The 24,890-nt window shown below is 43.3% G+C and overlaps 1 protein-coding gene across 2 annotated transcripts in view; it reads right to left on the bottom strand.

Moving 5' to 3' along the window:
- The window catches only part of UNC5C (unc-5 netrin receptor C), a 243,332-nt gene that overhangs the window by 39,549 nt on the left and 178,893 nt on the right, over window positions 1–24,890 (bottom strand). For both annotated transcript variants that reach the window (XM_058803456.1, XM_058803458.1), the window contains exons 4-7: window positions 17,982–18,085; window positions 6,989–7,169; window positions 4,786–4,953; window positions 3,433–3,597 (exon numbers count right to left, since the gene is read on the bottom strand). In XM_058803456.1, coding sequence (XP_058659439.1) covers window positions 3,433–3,597; window positions 4,786–4,953; window positions 6,989–7,169; window positions 17,982–18,085 — 618 coding nt within the window. The remainder of the gene's footprint in view (window positions 1–3,432; window positions 3,598–4,785; window positions 4,954–6,988; window positions 7,170–17,981; window positions 18,086–24,890) is intronic.

Here is a 24,890-nt window from a genome sequence, read left to right as displayed (position 1 = left end):
TTACACATAATGCAAAGCAAAAGCAGCAGTTTTGTACCACACAAGTGATCTCGCACTCGTTCCAGACTGAGTCCAGCAAAACACTTCTCCTGGTACATTGCTTTAAAAATGTTTGTGACCTAGTGAAGGGAACTACTTGTACTGAAGTTTGAGGCAGCAGGAGAGTGCTTTGCTTTCTCATTCCCTGCACAGAACACCCACCAAAGTCATTAGGTGATACAAGTGAAGGGCTAATTGCAGTGCTTCAGTTTACAGCAATCCCCTGTGAGATGCAGTGCGTGCCTCTAAAAGTGTTGTTCCTTGCACTGAAGTATTTACCACAGTACTCACACATCAAGTGGGAAATAATGCAACTATGGAGGCAATAATGCAACTAGCGTGGGTGGTAACCAGCCAATTCTTCTTACACCTACAGCAGATTTTGTTCCAGAAGATCTTATTAATGCTATTATGGGAATTATGAAATTGTTATAATGGGAACTGCTAGACAATATTGTGTACTTGAAAACTTAAAATAGCAATGACTGCTCTAAATTTTCACTACATCTGCTTTTCCTCTTCAATTCAGCCTGCTGGGTCTCTATGGGCTCTCTAGTTTAATGGCTGTTCATCCCTTCATGTTAACAGAAAAACACAAACTACTGGATATGGGAGAGTATGTGTGTACCAGCAAGACGATTAGTCTGAATAAATGCAACAGCAGAGTTGCATGAGAAATGCCACAGTCAGTGGTAAGCACAAACTACAGCTTTGGGTGTAAAATACTGTAATTACAAGGGATGGAGAAAGCGCCACTGTTTTTATCCCCACAGAAATCAATAGTGGTGCAGACTTGTGCTCTTTGCTGGAGCAGGGGCAGTCTGATGAAAAAGCTTATTGATTTATCCAGCTGATGCTACTGAAGTGAATAATAGACTGGAAGAGAAAGGGCTTGTAAATGAGACTCATTCAATCCAGCATTTTCCAGGATATCTTTTACACGCAGCTATATAGAGATATATATTTACAAGTGAGTTTTTGTCAGAGCAACAGACTAGAGACTCCTGGCAGAGTGTCTGCCTACTAATTCTTTGACCTCAACTACACCCATGTTGTCAACCTTCAGGCTCTCACTAAAGACTGGCAGCAAGGAGGCAGCATCAGGGCACCTAGAAACAGCATTTGGCTACGGTGCAGGTAAGCAGCTGGCCAGCAGATTTCCCAGGAGGCTGTGGCCACAGAGAAAAGGTGGCTGAAGCTTCCTCCACACCACATGTGCCATGCCAGATCCAGTGGCATGAAGCCACTGGAAAAGACTGTTGTGAATCTACAGGTGCCCAGGCTAAGAGAATTGTCAGTTCCAGGCCAGACCACCAAAGCTTCAAATAATGTGGAAAGAGGCATGTTGTTATAGGAATTAAAGGAATGCTGTGCATCTTCCTGGCTCAGCAGGCAGATTTTCTAAGAACTTAAATCCACACAAGCAAAAATGTAAGTGTTCAGATTGATTTTGCATAAACTGAGAAAGATAAATAAAGAAAAAGAGAGGGAAGGGGGGAGAGAAAGAGAGAGCAGCAGGCACACAGCCACAAAGTACAGCAAATCAATCTTCTCAGCAGTGATGGATCAGGGAGCAGGACTGGAAGTTTTACAGGTATATGAAACCCTGAGAGTATAAAGACACCATTAAAACACTGCCATTAAATTCCAGCACTGAAGGATTATCACGGCCCCTGGAGCTAAGCAGGTCATTATGTGACTGCATATTTTTCATTACCATTTTTTATATACATATATATGAAGCAGAATAGGATTCACAACAGTTTCACCCTTTCTCCTGCTGAAGACCTCTGCTTTATGCTCAGCATCCACTTTCACAAATAAAATGCAATATACCATCAACAGATAAATGAGATCCCTACAGGGCTTTTATTCTGCTGTACTATTATATCTACTTTTCCACAAGATTTCTGCTTAAATGGCTCTCTTTATGCACATACACAAAGATGACATACACCTGTCTAAATATAATCTGATAGTGAAGAGCTCTTCTGTGTGGGGAAATGCATCTTTTCCTCCTAATTTGCCATAATGACTTATTAACACTGCTGGAACTAGGGCTGCATTAGCTTCCCTACAATAAAAGTCACCAAGGTATTGTATAGTAACATGTAGCTGGATTTTTTTCCTTATCCTTAGAAATGAAAAGGAGAGGAGTTCTGAATGTTACCTTTCCAATTTCACCATAAAAACAAGTGTTTAGAGGGATTACAGCTTTATAGACCACTGACATTGACTAATAGCTTTTAACATGATGGAAATGCTTGTGTGAGCCTCATCGAGGGAGATGTTTGTAAATCTGGGAAACCTCAAAGTAAATGGTCATGCTGTGCCACAGGGCAGCTCAGAGATCACTACCAACATAGGAACTATCCTATATAGCCCTTATTCAAAGAGCTATATATTAGCTGACCAATTTATTAGCTGGTAATGTCATTTTCTGTCATCACGAATATTTCAGTCAAAAGTAAACTGCCTCAGAGAATAAGAATTCTTTACTCCTTTTTTTAATGATAGAACTCAAAGCATTTTATGATCTGTACACAGATGTACTGGATGGGTACAGCCACAACTCTTTGGACAACAGAAAGCTGAGGCTTGACAGAGAAGTACTGTGGAGAGATGGGATGAAGGAATTGGAAAGAGCTGTATGTGAGGATTCTGGCTCACTAATGAAACGTGAAAGGGAGTTTTGATGCACCAGCAGAGCAGAGAAGACCTCATTTTTGAGAAGGGATGAAATGTAGAGCTGAATAATTGTTCATTGGTGTATGTCAGAATTACACTTCAAAATCTGCATTTCTTTGCTTCTCTCTCTATTAGTCAGAAAGGCAGGAGCACTGCTTGAATAGGCACAGGTGGAATAGACTTCAGTGCTAAAGCTGATCTTCATGAGGCTGCAGCATGCTGGCAACCAGATAGGAAGTTTGCATCAGCTCTGCATTGATACAGTGTACCTCCTTCTACCACAGGTCACCCGAAATTGAAAAAGGAGCGTAACTGTTATAAATAGAAACACATGCACTCACCATTCCTGACAGTAAGAAGCCAGAAGCTGATCTGCTTGGCCAAGTTTACTCTTTTGGCTTTGCTCTAAATGCTCTATTTTTCCATTTGCAGCGCTGTAAGAACCACTGCCAAGCTTCTCTGGACAGATGCTGAGCCAATATAGAGAGGAGGGCAGTTTGGTGGAGAGGGAAGGCAATAGAAGGCTCTTTCTAATTCTTCACTGTTCCATGTTCCAGGCAAGAGGAGTGGGATGTCCAGGCTGGTTGAGAACTGGTCCCTAACTCATTTCTCCTACAATGGTTTGTGAGTTTAGGTCATTGATGCTGATCTGCAGTTATTTCATGGTTTGCCACACGCATCCCAGGTCCTGCAGAGAGCACTTACCCTGCATGCAGAGCCCATCCGTGCAGTTCTTGGACTGCAGCACCAGCCCCTCGCAGTCCTTGCCCCCGTTCTTGGGAGCTGGGGCCGTGCACTCTCTGCGGCGCCAGTGGGTGCACTCCGTGCCACACGTGGACCACTTGCTCCAGGATGTCCACTTGCCATCCACTGAGACAAGGAGAGGACACAACTTGTTAGGAGACACAACAGTGAGACCAAGGCAGAACAATGCACATATCAGCACAAGCCAGTCTGCAACTCCCAGCCCTTCCTGGCAAGGCAGAAGAATCATCAGCCTGCTCTTCTTCTGGCCTGTAAATGCACATTCACCCCCACATCTCCTTTCTCTCTGCCCCAGCCCCATGTCTGGTCTTTCCTCCCCATTACATAAACTTCTAACCAGTTTATCTGTGCTCAAAGTGTGCAAGCAACAAGCCAGGAATCTGTGATTTAATTTTGTGGCAGGAGGGTGGCATTTTTAACACACAGGTTAGACTTTTCCAGAAATTCTTCTTTAATAGGAAGATATTTAATGTTAAATATTCTCTATTAAAAAAAATCTCTGGACGCACCAATTTATTTCACATGAGCAGAACCAGGAATGTGTTTAGCACCTTTCAAAATCCTGTAAATTATTTTCAAAAACACTAAAATGAACAGCTGAAGAATAATATATAAAATTGTTCCAGTGAGAGAGCTGGATTACCAAACTTCACAAGCTGAAGATGGCCTTACTGCCATCGATTTGAGTGGGTCAGTAGTAGGAGAGCACTGGACAGTAGGACAGATGGCAGAATTTTATCACAAGAAGTCAGCAACTACATTTCATGTCCTGAAACAATTTTGTATTTTTCAGAAGCTTACATATAAATAACTTCCAAAAGTATGGATGCACATTTCTTTCCACCAATAAAAATGCCTTTGTATTTGACAATTGTATGTCAGGTAAACATCTGCCTCAAATTTAATATCCACATCCCAGATGCTTTACTTGCTGAGACAGCTGGACTGAACAGGCATTGCAAATATATTTACATCACAGTTGCTTTCTATATTCAAATCCCAATTCTTTTCCAGAGCTTTCAACCTTTATCTCCTACATTTTGAAGCTCTGAATGCTCCCCAAATCTCCTGAATTGTAAGAGCTGAGACCACAGTGCAAGCAGTGTGCAAAAGAAGGGCTGGAACCTGTGCTGCTTGATATGATGTGCTCACTATTTTATCTGGTTATGCACTACATTAGAATATTAATTCCCTGAGATGCTGGATTTATTAATAATGAAAAGGAAGCCGTTGCAAGTGCTCTGAAATGACTGATGACAGACAAAGTATTTGTGTGTGCTGTTCATACTGAACCTGGACACAGAGTGGTGCAAGCTATTTTCTGGACGCTCTGGCCCTCGCAGAAGGCGCCGCCGTTGAGCGGGGCAGGGTTGGTGCAGGTCCTCGTGCGCTTCTGGAAGCCTCTCCCGCAGCGGCTATTGCACACAGACCACTCTGTCCAGGTGGACCAGCCTCCATTCACTGCAAAGCAGGAGAAAAAGAGCATGGTGACACAAACAGCCCAGCCTGGGCAGCCCCAGGGAGCTTCTGGCTCTGTGTAATGAGGCCTCGAACAGTGGCCACAAGACGTGGCACGAGAAACAGCACTGAACAGCACAAACCCACATCTCCAGCACACCAAGTGCATGCCAGGAGTCACTGTACAAGCTGAAGAAATGCTGATGCTGAATGAAAAATATCACTTGATGACTATTAGGGTTGGCAGGTGACCTGCCTTATCCTGAAAACCAACCTGACCCGGCCTTAAGCGCCTGGTGGAGTGTGTATGACAAAAATCCCTGCAGGTTCAGAGAGCTCAGGCAGCCAGAAGCCCATGCTCTGAAAGCTGCACTGTTTTCCAGAGGGAGATAATCTGTGCTCCCACTCATGCTCAGATGCACCCATCACCTATGCATGCTGAGAGACCCCCATGCTTTGATTAGATATCAAGAATTTTCTTTTCCTTTCTTTCAAGAAGGTGACTTCAGGATGCCAGGACTTCACTCACCCCTCTGTGGACATAGCTGGTGCATACATAAATGTCTCAGCAGCTCCCTAAGCTGTTCAGAATGAGCTAATGCTAACTGCATTTCTTTCTGTTGGAATTTGGGAAGATATCTATCTCTGGGAAGTTATTTATACTGACTCTCCTTTTCATCCATCACAGTTTCTGGGATAGATGGAGGAATGAAGAAGGAGTTGTGCTCTTCTACATAATATTGTGATTGTCAGGTATGGGTAATAACACATTAACTGCTCGGATTCCCTAAACCCAAATGTTTGTGATATGGCACAACCCTTAAGCAGCTCTGGCAGCAAAACCCATAAAAACGCCTGCTCCCTACACATGTCTCTTGAATAAACTTTTGAAAAAAATTTTTTATATGTGTGAGGAAGGGTTATAGTATGCCTACATCTTTATGTTTCTGCATTCATCTCAGTTACAAAACATGGTCCATCCCTCGATACCAAAAGCACTGCTAATCAACTCAATTCAGTCAGTTTTCTATAAAAACTGAAGTAAAAAGCCCTCATTGTAACTTCAGAGAAGCAACTGCTTACAATTAAATCTAACTGCTACCCTGAATATGAAATGAATATTAGGGATAATCATAGGGATTTTTTCCTACTTGTCTATCCTATAATTAAGCTGATTGTAAGAAACACCAGTTCAGTCAGCTGGCACATAATCAGAGCAGGTTTTGTTCTGGTGGATGCCCCCACCTGGAATGCATTTGGGGAAGTAACTCTGCAGGGGCAAAGGCTTGGACTGGTTAGACAGAGCTGCAGCACAACACAGGCTGGAAGAGACCCTGGGAGGGAATCCCATCCTTTCCCAGACAAAGCATGGCCTACCTCAGTCACATCAGGACTGTGGATGCTGACACAGAATAATGCTATCCCATGCTTTATATTCCCCTGATATTTAGTTTTAAGCTGTGTGCCTACGAACTGCAGTCCCAGAATGGTGTCAGGGTATGTTTTGGAAGTAGGCACCAAAAATTAAGCTTATTTAAAGAGCTATAAGAAGATGGTGGATTCTGATTAGCTCTGACACTCTTACCAGTCACTGGAAGCACAAACTCTCTACCAGTTTCACTCTTATTTCGGAAAAGGGTCACTAAGAACATGAACTGTGTTGGTAATAAGCCATGCCTTGGACACTCCTACTGGAGGATGTGCCCTGGTGGCTCCTTGCTGTTTGCAGCCAGTGTGTGTTACAGCAAGGGGAACAGCCCCCTTCTCTCCAAGGAGGCTGTTTGTGCAGGGGGATCTTCCTTCTTTAACACCATTGCCTGTCACCAATAATGCAAGTCATCAGGCTCCTGAGGGATTTCACAGTGCCCCTGACTGCAGTCCCTGTGTGTGGCTGCAAGTCACCAGGCAGCACAGGCAGCCCAGCCTGGGCACTGACTGCAGCCAGAGCCACACAAGGGCACTGTGCACCCCCCTCCTGCCCCACCTCCTGCTCTGAGTGTGTGTCCATCCACCTGCAACAGTACAAGGCATCACCTACCATAGACTATCACAGTGGCTGTGGTGCTTTTCCTTTTGGCCACGATGTTTTTTGCAACACAGGTGTAGTTGGCGGTGTCAGAAAGCCGGGCTTGCTTGATGATCAGGTTGTGATCAATGGTGATGTAGAAGTTTCGGTCTTCCACAGGATCAATCACCTCTTCATTCTTCAGCCACTCCACCTTGGGGTTTCAAAGGGTCAGAGGGGAAGCAGTGAGTCAGCAAGTCACACCAATATGGACAGACACTGTATCTGTGATTGCGTTGCTCATCCCAGAAAACACTAAAAGCCAAGGCACGTGACAAAGGACTCACCTGATGAACGTCACTAACTGAAACAAAACATCAGGGCAGAAAAGCAGGAGAACACTCTTCATGCCTACCCTTTCCTTCCAGCCCACTTTCATCCCACCCACTCAACAGCTGTCTTGCCGTGCCTTGAAAACATCAATGCATTTTCAAAGGCTGCTAGGTACTGTACAGGGAAAAGCTGGTCTGTGCTTTCAGAGTCAGAAACAAGGCAAAAAGAAAGGGTGATATCTTAGGAACACAACTGCAAACAGAAAATTCTCCTACAACACCAGAAACCCTAAATCGGCACAGATCTCACCCACTGTTTTCCTATCTTGCCTAACTAGGCAGTTAGTAATGCAGTAAGCTTGTAGGTACCTGACCTGGGTCTAAAACCATGAGACTCTATACTGGAGTGGGTAGCACTAACAAATCATAAACCCCAATATTTTTAAGTGCATTTGCACTCACATGCACATTGTCTGGCTTCAATGAGAATGAAGCAAAATAGTCAGTTACCAAGGAAATAGGAAATCACAAGGACATCAGTGCTTATTTTTCCTCTTTATTTGTGTAAGCTATATTTTACTTTAATAAAGCATGATTTCCTTGGTTGCACAGAAAAATATTTTTAATATGAGATTTTTAATCTAGACAATATTCTCTTTATTGCCTTCCTTAGAAAACACCCTGTTATATCCCAGCTGACTGCTGTGAGCCACTCTAATATAATTTGGCTGCAAATCTAGTAGCTCGTTTTCATTTGAACTGAGTGAGCTCAAGGACAGGACTGGGGCCCTGGATGGATCAAAGCTGGACCTTCACATCACTGGATCCCTTCAGCCTGCGCCCAGGATTTAATTAAAGGAAGAAAAACATAACCACCATCAACCCACTGGACTCATGAGGTGCTAGCTGCCAAGTTCTTTTCTCACAAGCCCCACTTTTCTAAAGACATTTGAGGAACTATCCAAGCATTGACATACCCCAAAAACCACCTGAGACAGTTGTACAGACTACTCCAAACCATGGTGAGAAAAAATGATTTCTCCTGGTGTTCAACACAGAGGGCTTAATTCACCCCCAGACAAAGCCAGTCAATGCTGCAAGAGCAGTGCTGGCAGGTGTGGGCCTGGATTACAGGTGCCCACCACCCACTCCCCACCTTTAGCCCTGCCTTAAGCAGCTCCAGCTCCAGCTCCCCTACTCCAGTTTGGGTGGATGCACTTCAGGTATGAGCTGCTTCCAGAGATTTACACCTTTAGTGAATGTAGAGCCACTGCTGCAAGGAAGGCTTGATTTAAACCCCTCTTTCACAGCTCATCACTGTGGGGTGTGGCAGCCTCACAGCTGTCGATACTGCGGAGCTGGAAGACAGTGGTGCAACAAGGGCTCTGGAAATGGATACATGTGTCTGCAAGGAACAGGGGAGGAAGAAAAAGACATAAAACTTTGGAGGCTGTATTTCTGTCACTATCACAATAGTGTTTCACTGTGGAAGATACAAGCTCTTAGTCAATAATCTGTTTTTCCTTGACAGAATGACTAAACTTGTTTTTTCCGCCTTTCTTGAATCCTAATAGGTTTCAGGTGTAATCAAGACAGACATATTCCTGTTCAGTCAATGGCAATATTTAGCTCCTTGCTCACCTGCAGGCCAAGTCTGCATGAATTCTAGACTGCAAAACAAGCCAGGAGCTTATCTCCATCAGTGGTATGCTGCCATTTAACTGCTGCCTCTCCCACAAAACCCAGGTATTTCTTTGGTTTTAATGTCACTGTTTATTTCTGGGATGGTTATGCCAGGGCTGTGTATATCCCACTTTCATATCTGCCTGTACTCTTCCTCTGCTTTGCATACTAAGGACACCAGGACACCAGTAAGGACAGGACTACATTCTACATGGTCTAAGGCTCAGTTTAAAATATTTCTGGTATGCCCATCCAAGAATATATTCTAGCAGCCTTTGGTACCCTCAAGGCTCCATGCCCAAGCACATGGTTCTTTTTTCCACTACTCTGCAACATTTTCTCTCTCTGCAAAAACACCCATACATATTCAATCTGGGTCTCAAATGAGTAGACAAAATTAAAGCTGTAAGCATTGAATTCCCTATCATCCCCGCAAAACCACCAAAGATAATATGAAAAGAGAAGTTGCCAATATAAAAAAAAATCCCAAAACAAAGCAGCTCTGTATAATTCAGTATATTGCCTCTGGCTCTACACCAAATCTCTTAGGAAAAAGATCCTTTTTCACCTAATGTCTCACAGAATTTACTAACAGCAAAAGTTTGAAGAACAAAATGATGTCTTTTTTTTTCTGCCAGTACATCAGTACTGTGTGCAAATCTAAATGCCATCTCTTTTACAAGGTATCTCTTAAATATATCTATTTCAGTCTTCTGGCATCCAGGTTTTTATGGTGTCTTTTAATGTTGCAAACTCTAATGTCAAATCTGAAGGAAGGAACTGATGGATGATTTGACAAGCAGTGGGAGTCTCCTTCCACACATATTTTAGCCATCAGTAGAGCAACACAAAAAAAAGAACACCCCTCTAGTTGTTGTATTTTCTCCCTCAGTCCCTGTAGAAATTGGGACTAATTAAGCAAACTACAATATGTGAAACTGTTGTTGGTACTTATTTTCAATTATTGTTGGACCTATTTTTTATGGTGCAGGTGGCTGCAGTGCTCAGCACCTCCAAACCTCAGATTAATTTTTTTTGAGGTAACCGGAGTAGATGGGAGTAGGGTTGTTCTGTCACGCAAGTAGGAAGAGATCAGGTGTCAAATACAGAAGAGAAGCAAGCAGAATGAGACAGCTTGACTTATGAGTGACAAGTATGCAAACTGTTATCACAGAAGTTAAAAGCAACGATCTCTTTTGATGCCATGTCATTCCCCAAGGTGCAGCCCCCTTGCTGAAAGAGGCTGTTAATCCAGTCAGTGCAGAAACTTATCCTGAATTTAATTCTGCAGCCTGAATAATAGTTACAGGCAGCTAAGGCACTGGACACTTGTGTGCCAGAGATCTGCACACCTGCAGGCAAGTGGACAGAGGACCAGCAGGATATAAATGGACTCTTCAAAGTGCACAAAAGCCTGACTTCAAGGTGATACCAAATCACACCTTCATGCCTCAATTTTTCATCTCTCTTGAGATGTTCTAGAGTAGATGTTTGCTTTTGCCTAAATATTAAGGATGTATATTTACTAGCTATAATCAGAACAATTCCTGAACATGCACCTAGTTCTATGTATTCAATTAAATCAGGCACATCCCTCCAGCTGTTATTGATAAATGTACTGATGGTCATGCATATATGTAGAAAAAGCATGGGATCAGTTTTTTCCTTATCACAACAGCAATCATTTAATTGGCAAAAATTATGCCATGAAGGATGGGATAAGTGTACCCTCTGGGGGATGACAGCTATGGAAAATTACAATTACAACAACATACATGGGTTTTTTCTCATATACTAAACCTCTGTAACAAAGTAGACACAAAAACCTTTCTCTTCTTGCTAGTTTTCTACACAAGAAGATATTTTTGTTATATGTTTGCAAACTGACAAGCAAGAGAAGGCTGCTCAGTTGAGATGTGAGAGTGGTGAATGAAAGCTTGACCAACAGAATCTGCAGATGCTGAGAAGCTGGAGCACACTGGAGCCAGCAACCTGTTGGCCAGAGCTCCTTAGCACTCTGGATACAACTTGCAGTTCCATGAGGCACAGTGATCCTGCCAGCTGCACTGGAGCTGCACATCCAGGGCTGCTAATGGGCTGGCAAGTGAGCCTGCAGGAGACTGAGCTGTCCCTGTGGCCAGCAGGGGAAGGCACGATCCAAGGTGTCCCTAATTTAGAACAACACACCTTGTAGTGTCTTTTCTGTCATCCTGCTCCCTGGTGAGAGACAGATGTGTTGTCTCTAATCATTCACTGATTGGTATCGGGAGATACATTAACATAATTGGCACATTTGTTCTAATTAACAGAAGGAACCTGCCACATGCCATCCAACATGAAAAGCAAGACCATCAGCAAGAGCAGAAAAATGCAATAACACCTCAGCTCTACCTGGGAGCTGTGGCCAGCCCTGTGCTGCCACAGGGTGTTTACAGCAGCAGCACACACAGACACCAAGACTTGCAAAGCCAGGCCAGGCTTCTGTGCAGACTAAATGAACACAGGGAACATAAATCACACAAGCGATTACACATGCAGGAAAACCTATTACAGAAGCTAATTGCTGATACAAATTTAGCCATACCAAGTTACCAGCATTCCTAGGCACTCAAATCTCTTGGCACACTTGCATATGTGTGACTGTTTTAGAAACTGGTAGAGCAAAAACACATCTGCTCTGAAAGAAACCCAGGGATGGAAGAAGAATATGATCTCATCTAGATGCTGCCCTCTTGATCATAAGAGATGTTCCCTACACATCTGGCAATCTCAAGAGCTAAGTCAGCAGGGTCTGAGTTCTGGATCCCCATTGCTCATTGCTTTCTCTGCACCAACCTGTGCTAGGGTCACCTGCAGAGCAAGAAGCACCTGCTGCAAACAGCAAGTCTTTTACCCTCCAGACACAAGCAAAGCCCGCCAGTGCAATGTTCCACAAGAAACAAGATGCAAACATCCGGGAGCAGCAAGAGACTTGCCTTGATGAAAGGCAATTTGTAATTTTGGAAGGCGAGAACATTGCACCCGTGCCTTCCCCATGCCTGGTTGACACAGCAGGATTGCTTTCCATCTGGTTCCCCATGCACTCTGGATTGTGGCTGGTGTTTTCTGCAGCTGTGCCAGCTGGTCCCAGTGGCATGGCTCACCTTGCAGCAGTCCCTGCTGAGCTGGCATCACCTCCAACAGCCACAGGGAAATCTCAGCTCCCTGGCTTCACCTGGATTGTATAACACACACACACACACACACACATACACACACACACACACACACACACACACACATTCCAGTAATAAGGTATTTGTGAAACAAACTAACCGACTAACTACCAATTTGGACACAGTACAAGATGTCTGAGTGAGACTGAGAAAACTCTAGTAGTTTTCATATGAGCCAGCAGCAATTTTAGGTACCGTGAGACTTGAGTGCCTCTTTGAAGAATGTTATTTGATTTTGGATCTGGTTTCATCCCAGCAACTATCTGCTGAAGAGGATGCTGTCCTTTATGTAATATTTACTGGAAAGATATTTCATACGCATTTAAGATTGAAAATAAAAGGAAAAAGAAGTGATCTCCAAAGCAACTGAAATTACAGCTCTGAGAGACTGCAAAACATACTGAGAATGAGACAGCAAATGCAAACCACCACGGTGTTTTGTTCAGTTGTTCTTATTGTGCTTCTGCTGCAAATAAGGAGAATTGTTGTTCCTGCTGTGGAAACACTTCCGTAATTACACATATATCCAGCTTTCTGCTTGCAGGGTGTACGTACAGATGCTGGATGTCTCCAGCCCCATCACAGCTTTGCTTTATGCAAAACTGGGAAGTTAAGCCTCAGAATAAACTTCTGAGGTGGAATGGTAGCAGCAGATGGAGAACTTTATTCCTCAGAGTCTCAAATTCAAAACCAGATCATGGCAATATGAAAACCACAGCACCTGCTATGTGGCCATCAGAAGCTGCTGGGCTTCTTTTCCCACCTGAAAGAGGAGCTTGAACTGGAGGCCCATAGCCCACATGTTGACTGGCACTTTTGGCACCATGAGGGCATATGGACAGATAGGTTGTGTTAGCTAAACCATAATCCCAGAGCTGTCTGCCACAGCTGTAGAGAAGAGGATAAGCTAGCAGGGTTCATGTCAGAGCTCTTGTAGAAAATCTCCCATTGTAATATTTCATGGAGGAACTAGAAGTCTGACTGCTCTCCAATCCCACAGATCATCTGTGCCTGAACTGAATCACACAGCAACTGGATTCACTTTGGAGCATGCTCTGCCCTCACTTACACTGGCATCAGTGGAACTGGACTAAAAAGTTCAGGGGTGTGTTCCATGGAAAAGTCAGGCCTCCAAAAGAGCAGTTCTGCAAGAAGACCTATGCCCCTTGGCATGAGTTTCTGCACTGTGGAAATGAACTGGTAGGAAATATAAGAACAAGGCTATCTAATAATCTAGTAGTCAGGGTACTTCCCAGGAAAGCACAAATTCAAATGCAAACCTGTCCTTCAAGCAGGAGGTTGCAACCTATGTCACACACTTTGCAAGAGTGACTTGACCACCCACCAGTAGGCTGGGGGGTAAAATGAATGCTAAGAGAGACAGAAATGTAGGGGACCAGGTGTTGACAATTGCAGGGTGCTTCATCCTGTACTTTTGGAGGACAGGCCTGCATGGCCAGACCTTACCCAAAGGCTCTCCAAAGCAAAGGATGAACAGCCCTCATTCATTTTGGGCTGTGCTCCTTCTTTGCACAAACCTGCCTCCCACTCTCTTCCTCTCCCTGACACCCAAAGGCAGTTCTGCTGTATGTCACAAGCACTGCAAAGGACAGTGCCACTTTACAGCAATTAGCATTTGTGGCCACAAACGCTTCTACTTGTCTCTCCTGGAGCTCATTTTCCTGCTGTGAATATAAAACACTGTCTCAGTAACACACCTGCATGGAAATGCACACACATGAACTCCCAATTAAGGGATAACTGCTGCAAAACATAAGAGGCTCTCAGGAAACAACACAAACAGCAGTCATATTAATAATCAATTAGATGGAACTGCCTATTTGTAGAAGTCCCTGGTTTCCACCAGCCTTTGCCTGGGCAAGAGCAGCTGAGTAAAGTTTGTGTCACAGTCATCTTGACTCAGCAAGACACTCTCTTCTGCCTCTTGACTCAGTGATCCTTTCCCCCTTGCTCTAGTTCCTAATTAAAGCCATGAATGTGGATAAATATCACATACAGTTTTAAACCCAACTGGGTCACCAAACTGTACACTACACCCTGTTCTGCAATTAAATTACTGTGTGAAACACCTCAATTAAAATTAAAGAAGCAATTACCCCCCTATTAAAGGCTCCACAAATCATACATTTCAATGCAAAAGTTCTGGCAGCTTCTGGCATATTAACCGATCTTACATCTCATTTGTGTTTTGATCTATGACCTACCCAAATGAGCTAATTTGATGTGACTCAGTGTCTCTAACTATATTTTATCATGTGCAATACAATGCTGGTGTCTTTCAAAGAACAAGTTAAATGACCTAAGGGGTTAATTGCTAACAACTCAGCCATTGCTGTTGGAGCGTCACAGAATGGGATCCTTCCTGCCTTCTCAGGTTAGCTTTAGAAAATCACAGCAGAGTGGAACTGAAATGGATGTTTCTGTTCATGCTGGGGAGCTGTTCCTGTCTGATTTCCACCGAGCATGAGGCAGGCAGGTCAGACTGCTGATCTCCACCTCACCCTACTTCTCCCCACTGGGGGAAAGCAGAAGGGAGAGAAGCACAGAGCTAGGGCAGGGTGCTGTTTGTTTCTATGTCCATTCATCTTTTCCCTCTTTTTGTCACAGCAGGAACACATGAGCTTGCCCCTTCCCCCCTCAGCTATGTGTGCAAAGCTCAGTGTAGCAGCACCTGTGCTGGTCCTTCTGCTGCTTGCCTGGGCCATGCACTGGAACAGCCCAAACATTTACCTGGGTGGTTCAGAACCTGTAGCTTTGTTCAGCTTGATATTGGCTATAAACCTGGGAGTGGGGAGGGATGCCAGGGTGCAGCTGACACCCATGCTGGTTGGGGCTGGTGGGCAGGGGTGTGTGATGGCAGAGAAGCTGATATTTCTGTTATCTCTGTTTATATCTCTGCTTTTCCAGAGACCATGGAAACCCTTGGTTCCTTACGTTGTTCCAAGTGAACAAGGAGATGTACTTTCATTTGACCTCAGGCCCTGAGACTGGTGTATTTTAACACATCTGTTTGTATTTGGATTTTGACTTTTCTGTTTCTTTTTTCATAGTGCCCATGACCTGAGCCTGCTTTAATGCTTGTCATGTACTAGTGGAACTGAGGGACTGGTAAGTGTTGTTTAAAAGCTTTGCCTGCCCATCTCTGTCTTTGTCCTTCTTGCCCTCTGGAGAAGCTGTATGTTGCTGTGTGCTTCAGCTTTTCAGTACTCCTAAGATCTGCTCTAGCATTGATCCATAAGAGCTTGACACAGTTAATTGCAATTAAATATGCTGGGAATGATAAGCCTGAATTCCCCAGATACTGAAAAGAGGACAGAATTTATCCCTGAGCATGCTTGCTCTCACCACTTTGAATACCAGGAAAAAAAGAAAAACACACTGAACACCCAACAGTGAATGAAGGGGGAGAATGGAATCAAAGAGAAAAAGCAAGCAAAAGACATTGGGACTCTGGACTTCAGCATTGCGCACATTACACTGAAGGTGCATTTTGTACAGTCTCAGAGTGTAAGCTTCTCTTCATCTGTTTTGGTGTTAAATACAGTGGCTCCTTCAGGAACCAGTAAGTAAGAAAAAAATCCTAAACAAAATACAGTTTCCAAAGTGTGAAGAATCTAAAGCACATGCCCACCAAAGCATTGGAAATGCTGCTCACAGCTGCAGCATAGGCATTACCCTACTCTACTTGGAATCAAAGCAGTGTTTCAACAAGACAGAAAATAGCCTCAGTCTGCTGCCTGCCTTCTCCCAAGCCCTTCTAATAGTTACCTGTACCATCATATCAGAAACTTCTCCAAACAAATAAATGAAGTCTTAAACAAAGAACTCATTCATCTTTAAATTAAAATAATCATGTAATCCTTCAACCCACCAAGTTATCTTTCATCTCTCCTTTTTTTTTTTCCTTAAATTTATCTTACTAGCTTCAGCAAGTGGCTGTAATAAAGTGTCACATTAAGGTATTCAAATTCATTAGTGTTCAGGTCTTTGTTCTTTTAATAGTGTTGGAAAGAATCTACAAAGAGGCTGTATTAGGCGGCTGTCCAATCTGGGTGTTTGATCTCTTTCTGACTTCAAAAGTCAGAACAGGAAAAAAACCCACATTGAGAATGGTTCTTCTGAATGTCAGATAGGGAGTATAAGATTTCTGAGCCTGCCAAGTGTTAATTGGTGTCTGCCCTGACCATGGTACAAATAAGATTCAGAGTCACTCAATGCACCGTCATGAAGGGCTATTGACAGAGTGAGCAGGATACTGGAAGGCAGGAAAAAGCACAACTCTGTTATGGCAGCAGCTCACAGAGGATTTTTTCAGAGATCACTTTCCACAAATCACGTTAAATTATGCAGTTTGGGTCTCAGCCACGCGACTGGGTATAACAGACCTTTCTGAGGGAACAATCAGCCTGGCTGCTGAAATTCCAGAGCTCCCAGTAACACTGCATAGAAACGAACCCACCCGTCAGCATTAATCTCTGCTTCTAGCAAAGGTAATGAAGTTCCCAGTACTACCCTGCCCTGCCTGAACAACACATCCCAGTGCAAAAACTCCTGTCATGGTACAACAAGATGTTGATTTGATGCAAAGAAACATCAGAAAGGAAAATAAAAACCTGCTGCTGAGTTCCTGATGAAACCCAACTGATTAATATTACAGTTGTCAGCAAGCTGGTTTGGCAGACCTAAACACTCTTTTCAGCTTGGAAGATCTTAATGGGGAAAGAAAACAGCCAACAGAACAAGAAAGAGGGAAAAATCTTCTGTGCTAATTATTCTTTCTGATGTTTGTGGACATGTTTCTGCAATTCTGATTAAATCTAAACTTGGGTTAGATGGGGAGGTAACACTTTAAGCTTCATCTCCTGAGAAATCAGCCGTGAGCGCTGAGTGACAACCACTTTGCTACTTAGCCATGACAGTCTGACTTATCCTAATGCAAATTGGCAACAGTTTCTTCTGCGCCTCATAGAGGAAAACCGAAGAGAATTCAGATAGGGGAATTACCGTCATTAGCAATCAATTTTTCTCATAACAGCCACAGTGGATTTAGGATTTCAGAGGCCTCCCTGTGACTCAGGGACCCCCCTTCCATGAGCTGGGAGTCTGAAGCTGGAGACAGTGCTGCACTTAGGGAAGCTGCTGCTCACTGCTGTTGTCAGGCACAGCTTCTGCTGAAGGGCAGGCTGGCTCCTGCAGGGGAGAACAGGCTACCCACTCTCGTTTTGCTTTAAAAGCCAGTAGGAAAAACAGCTAAGGCCCTGAAGATGGCTTATTAGGCAAATACATCCTCTACTTTCCCAAACCTCGTGCTGCTTTACCTGGGAGCCTGTATTGTACCACATCCTCTCATGCCAAGTTGGCAGGGTGGTGCATACACATGTGAGTGGAATATTGTCTGGCAAACTAAAAATTAAAACATGCGTGAAAGATGCCCCTCAGAATAAGTGATTTTTTTTTTCTTTAAAAGCTAAACAAAAGATAGCAGGCTGGTATTAATATGTTCCCACAGCTATGTGTCCTCTGGATGCCAGATATAGTTGTGATTTTTCAAAGGGAAGAAAAAACTGAAACCAAACCGCCTGCAGCTCTGCCCAGCAAGGCACCACAGCCCAAAGCCATTAATCAGGTCCCAATCAATCTTGCCTATGAGCAGCAGTCAGTCAGCTTTCCATTAGCACCCATTCATCACGCCCTGCTGTAAGTCACTGCACCATTAGCCACCCATCAGGCCCTACCGAGGATGCCCCAGTGCCAGACCCTGCTGCTGCTGCTCACCTCAGCCACTGGGATCCCTTCAGGGGGACGGCACTGGAGCAGGACCTCTTGCTCCAGGGACACTTCTTTCCCTAAGGGCTCCTGCTCAAAAGTTTTCCGGAGATCTGAGAAGGGAGAAGAAAATAAAATAATTAACACTATTACCAGCCAGACATTTATAATATATTTGATTACCATACTGGATAAATGCAAGAGACAAAGAACACAGTAGTTCTGCTCCCTGTAAAATAAAGCATTAACAAAAGTCTGGGTAATGCTTTCACTTCATTCCAACATTAAGCAAAGATTTCATTGTGGGTTTAATACTTATATTGTGGTACAGCATGAGAACCCAGTGAGAAACCAAGGCTTCCTGTGGAAGGTTATGTCCAGACATAGAACAAAAAATGAAAAAAGTCCCTTTTCCAGATAATTTTTGTTTGATAAACTATACCAGTGAAGTACTAAAGAAAGTTATGGAAAACTAAATAGATCTGTAACACTACAGCATATAAACTGAGTTGCCTTAAACTCATAGCTGAAAGTGCTCATGCTGTGATTTAATGTACTTTTAGCTCATAAGCATTAACTTTATAGCTTTAGCTAATTTGTCTACACCTTATCCCTGTAGCACTAAGTTATTATTATTATTAATAATAACATAGTAATAATAATGAAAATTATAAAAAGACACTTCAAGGAGTTGAACCATGTTTGGATCCCTCCATAGCACCACAGAAATGTGGCAGACTGACAGGGCATTGAATGTACCTCCAAAGACCAGACCAATTCATTTTACCGGACAGATGCAAAGTCTGGCTTTTTTGTACTTTTCTGTAACATCTTTGCACTGATGGTAAAATAGACGTAAGAAGTTCCCTCCTTATCACTATCCCCATGTTGTTGCCATGGACTGCCACCCTCCCCTCTGTGCCAGGGAGGACGTGGCTTGGGAGAGCTGAGCATTCAGCCCCAGTAGCTACTGGGGATATTTCTCCCTGCTGCCAGTTCCTTCTGCAAATGGATGTGAAGCCATGCTCAAAGTCACATCAAAGAGCTGGCCTGACTTCAAAAACTTTACAACTCAGTTATTTTTGTTTTACTTCTTGTTCTAAAGTCAAACTATTTCCATACATCAGCTCACAGTGAGGTTGCACAAATATTTGTGTCATATTGGCAAGAAGACAAAGTCATATGGGAACAATTTTTAAGCCAGATATTTCATATTTTGAAACCATAACCTATGATTGGGCTGGAAAACAGATTACTGAATTGAACCAGTTTACAAATAAACCATGCAAAGAGTTATTTTTTTCCTAGATTACCTCCAAGACCTGATTAAGAGCTGACACAAGGAACTGCATCAGTGCTACCAAAAGGCAAAACCTGGGGCTGGCAAATGCAGAGATGGAAAAGGAGATGGGGTGGCTGCCACCAAAATCAGCTCCTCTGATACCCTGAAACTTTAAATAGCATGAGACCTCTCTTATCTTATATTGGTAAAACATGGTTGTTCAGCTACCTGGAATTCAGTATCAGTTCAATGGTACCATGAGAAAGCCCTGTCATAGCTGGAGATGCTCATTTTAACTTGATATAGTGGCAAACTTTTGACATCCAAGCATTTCTCCAGTGAAACTGAGGCATGTCAGTCCTTCCTCTGCACCACAGGCATGAGAGAAGCAGTCCCACACTTGCTTTCCCACCAGCAGCATTCTTGCTCCTTCTGGCACACAGGGCAGGGATACTGAGAGCCCCTCTGATGGGACAAGATTTATGGCCACAGTTTAAGGCACCAAAGATAAGATTTGGTACACCCTACTGCACCAATGTAAGAAATTGCTGCCTCCAGCTCTCTGCTTGATTGGAATTACCTCCTGTCAAAAGGAAGCTCATGCCCATGTCACAGCTACACCTCACTACAAATCACATCCACCATTCCACCCTCAGCTCTTGCTGAAGGGGGCTCTATCCTGCAACACCAGATAACTTGGGGCAAAGAGGAGGAGCAAAAATCTGGACATGAATGTTTCTCAGGATGACATGCCAAGTTTTGCCAGGCTGTGCCTGTCAGCATCCCTGTCACTCTGGAGTTATTCCAAGCCAGTGAGGCTCATTCATGGGACAGCAACCACAGCAAGTCTCTGATGTCTCTACAGAGTTCCCAACATTGCCAGCACCAGCAGCTTCATCCCACCCTCTCTGACAGGCTATCCAGTGGACATTTAAGTTCTATGGCTCCATTTGAGTAAATCTGAAACCCTCCCAAGGTGCCCATGGGTGGGAGTCATTCCAAGGACAAAATGCTGAGTTTTGGCTTGCGGCAGTTCTGCATGTTAAACATGGAAATGAGCAGTTCTTTCAGGAGCTGGTAGGTTTCTTGGGAAGTTACATTCTTTGGACCCAGGCTCCTCATCCATCCTGTGGGCTTGATTGGTATTCTGGGCACAAATAATATCAGGGTAATGCAGTTTGCTTCAAATTAGCAAACAGCTAGGGCTATATTGCTAGCAGTACCCATAAGATCATATTATTGCTAGTTCCACAGATATCTTCAGAAGAAAAGAATTACCTCTATATCAGGTACACCTTAGTGCATTTAGCAGGTACACACACAAGCACAGGGCAATTATTGTGCTCTAATATCATGGTTGAGGGAAAATGAGAAAGTTACTGTAATAGTAATAGAAGCATATAAGCACAATATTAAATAGCATATTAATAATAGCTTTCAGGTGTTCAGGCTGAAGACAGTAGAGGGAGATTAGATAATAATCTGAATATTTTTCTTGACATGTTGATTTACTATCCTACCTACCTACCTGAAATATTTAACAGAGCTCTAGTTCTACATTGCCTCACATGCACAATAATCACCTCTCCCACAAAGCACTTGCCTTTAGAAAAATCCCCAAGTTTTAGTGCATGCAAAAGTAAAAACATTAATCTAGAAATGTGTAATAACAGTAAAAAAATCCTCCTTTAATATCTTTGTCACCAACAGCTGGAATTGCTGGGTATGAACAGCCCCTTTTCCCAGGGAACAGTTGCAGTGGCGCTGTGGCAGGTGAGATGAACTCTCTGGGTCCCCTGCTCTCCTGGCTGCCCCACCCACAGGGCCTTGCTGTGGGAGGATGCTCTAATGGCACTGTTGGGTTCAAGCATTTCAATGATCCACAAACTAAAAATACACTAAGTAGAGCCTTTGACATAACAGGCAGTAATGTTCTCAAAGGAGCCATTAGATACCATTGAGTAAATTATACTAATTTGGCAGGGGTAAAGGTACATAATTGTGTATTTACAAGACTGGGAGCTCTTATATCCTGTTGGCTTCCTCCCACGTGTTCACAGCTTTATCCCATCACCTCCCACAGCAGCCATGTCACCTACAAATGGCTCCAGATGGCAACTGTTCAAGGCACTTACGGTTAGCTGACCTGACCAGGCATAAGGTTGTGACACACGAGATGGGTCTTTAACTGAAGCAAAGGATCTGGACAAACATCTTCCTCATCTGTTGTATCTATCATGAAACACCCTGCTTGGACAGCACTGAGTTTGGAAATGACTGCTTTTTCTCTATGGCCCTTGCTATGATTTCTGTGGGTAACAATGACATCCTTCTAATTCTCCAATCTTCAGCTTCCTTTGCCATTTAACAATTATAGTCATCACAGAAGCTGTCAGCTGGGAGTGGGTGAGCTTGCTAATGTACTGAGGGACTTTGGATCTTTCCCAAGCAGAGTATTTTCAATAACACTTTTCCATTTCTCAAAGTGTCATCTAAGTAACAATTGCTTGTGAGTGGGGACAGAAGGGATTCATTTTCCCAGAGAATGGTAAGAGACTAATAAAATACATCCCAAAGAAGCTTTAATAATCTTCAAAAAAATATACCTGGAAAATCAAATCAATAAAACATTTGATGCATTCTGGATCAAGACCTCTCTGTTATGAAAATTTCAGGTGGGCAGCAGCCCTGTTACTGAGATGCTGAGAGAGCACTTTAACTTCCATTGGAGGGACAAGAGAGAAAGGCAGCTGTACTTTCTTTCCATTATTAGTTAGGTAATGCAGAATAACCCTACATTGCTGGTGTTAGCAATACCTTCCTCCCCTTCTGCAGGTAATATTCCCCATAGTGGAATGAGCTGAAGTGGAAAGTGATGCTGAAGAGCCCATCCTGTCTTTCACCAGCTCTCTGACTGCCAGGCTCAGGTAACAGCCTGCACCCCCACCAGGGGCTTTATCCCACCTCTACCTTCCCTTCAAGGCTGTGTTCATAAAAGAAACCAAAGGCAGCAATTAAAATTCTGGTCTGCCACCTTGAGCCAGACTATTTTCCTTACTAAGGCACAGTCCTAGTGGATTCAGAGGGGTCTCTTGTGCCATATATTGCAGCATGTTTACAGCATACTTATGGTGAGACTTCTCCCCAAGACTCCTGAAATACTCTGCACAGCCCTCTCTGATAAGGAAATAAGGCTGCAAAAGAGCTTCATGGAAATAAGGGAATTTTCATAAGGATAAAGCTGAAGTAAAGTAACAGGAAACCACTCTCAGTGTACAACATATTAACTTTACTTCTGAATTGCTATGCTTTTTGGACAACGGGGCATTAGATCTAATTTTTGATGCACTGCTAAATTGCTTCATTATATGTTTAACACATTTTTATCTTACAAAGTTGGCTTTTTGCCTGCAAAAGGTGATAGATTATACAGAAGTCATTTCTCCCTTCCTTTTCTACCTGTCAGCTTCTAAGAAAGAACGAAGAACAACCCTATTATTTTTTTTAATCAAATATATTTTATCTCTTTGTTGTTCTGGGTTTTTTACTGTGATGTGTGGGTGGGTAAAACTATAAGGATATCTTTTATCGTTTCTGAGAAATGTGATAAGAGGCAGACCAGGCACTTCAATGTGGTGCTAATGCAAGGGTGACTAATGAATGAGCATGAAAAACGGACACTTGTCAGCCAGGAATTAGATGCAAACCAGACAAACAGAACAAGGCAGCATTACTGTCAGGGAAAGATGGATTTCTGCCCTTGGTAGACCTTTTAGACTCTGTTCTTCTAGTAACTCTAACGTCAACTTTCCTCCTGTTTACTGAACAGGATCAGAACAAACAATCTAAAATATGAGCAAAATTTAAGAGCACAAAAAGAAAAAAAGACACATTTTTTTTCTATACAACTGTCATATTAAATATGAATATTGAGAAAAATATGTTCAGTGTGTGTTTTCAGAGAAACAAGGATTTAAGCATGTGAAAAGACCTCCAAAATGTATGCATTTCCGTACAAAAGATAACCTCCTTTATATAGGTAAGTATATACAGATGTCCACATAAAACAAAACACATCAAAAGCAAAAAAAACAATAAAAACACTAGAGAAAAAGTAAATATGGCTTGGTAAAATTCTAGCTGTTATGAGAGGACCAATATGTGATATATAACCAAGATTTCAAGTCTACCTTCTTCCCCTGAGAGTGTTCTAAAGAGGCAAGGTTCAATTCTATTTTAATTTTACCTGGTCTAATAAGAACATCCAAAGAGAAAAATAATTGTGGGAAAAGACTGGTCACTGATGCTCTATAAAGTGAAAGAGAATCCACATGCTTGTGAAAACTCTTCTCAGTGCATTTATTCCCAAACTTGGATGACTGACTCTTAGCTCCAGAAACATGACTAATATTATAAAACGGGTCTCTTCCATCACTTTCCACAATGTGGATAGAGTTGAGAGACACCTTTTTGCTTCAAAAAAAAAAGTCTAATAAATACTGAATTGCAACTCTAAATGTAAGGAACCCTGCCCTGTCAGGCTTAGTTTGGCCTTGCTTTAATGTTCACAGCTGAGTCTGTGACCTTTGCAAGGGGATCAATCTCACCAGTGGGTAAGCAATGGAAAGGTTAGGTACAAAAACCTCTTCTGTTTCCATTTTGTTCTAGTGTGGTTCCAGCTCTGTTATTAATTAGATCAAACCAGACTTCCAGTGAGACAATCACAGGAGTGTCATCAGGGGATCCCCCTGCAACCTCTATCAATGGCTTTTCTAAGTGTGGTGTCTTGCCCTGCAGAGTCCCCTGTGGTACCAGCTGCACGTTGGGCATTGATCAAAGCCTCCTGCCCTCCTCCAGAGCACTGCTGCTCATGGAATGGGATTGCAGCTGGGCTGGGCTGGGCTCTCAGCTGGCCCACGCTTCAGCAGCTGGAGCTGAAGACTGAGGAAATAAGTCAACACCTTAAAACTCTTAATCCTCAATACACAACTCTGTGCTACTCTCTCCTTTTCTGGAGGGGCTGTTTCACTTCTGGCCAGTCCTAAAGACAAATGTTGCAACACCATGAGGCTGACACAGCCACCTTTTCAGTCTGGAGAGGAACATCATGGGTGGTAGAACTTCCACCTTTCCAAAGATGCCTGGCAGTTTGTGGCTTTGGCTGAGCTTGTCGGTAGCCCTCTGGTGGCCCCAATAGCCAGGAAGCAGCATGAGCTTCCAGGGCCAAATAGCTGAGGGGGACTGCAGCAGCTTCTTGGAAGTGCACACCTTGTTTTGGGATGCAGGCTGCTCAATCCACTGACCTGGGCTACAGAAGGAGGAGAGGAACACCTCTTGACTGCCCGGATACCATCTGCAAGACACTCTGCATGAGCCCAGGACCTTCTCTCCTCTTTTATTTCCTTTGTATTTTCAGCCTGAACAAATGGGAGGTGCAGACTGGCCAGCCCTCATTCTGTCAATGGCATCTTCATCCAGCTGGGGATAACACCATGCCCCAATGACTCTAGAGACTCACTGCTTACAGATCTGCAAGAAAATAATTTCTTTCCCCTCCCCTCTTTAGCTCCAAGCTAATTCAGCCAGGTGCTCGTAAGACTAAACCATCTTTTGCAACCCAGCTTCCTTGTGGGCTG

Source organism: Ammospiza caudacuta, chromosome 4 (genome assembly GCF_027887145.1).
Source record: "Ammospiza caudacuta isolate bAmmCau1 chromosome 4, bAmmCau1.pri, whole genome shotgun sequence".
Lineage (NCBI taxonomy): Eukaryota > Metazoa > Chordata > Aves > Passeriformes > Passerellidae > Ammospiza > Ammospiza caudacuta.
The sequence above is the reverse complement of the archived record's forward strand: the minus strand, read 5'-3'. Positions and strand labels throughout refer to the sequence as shown.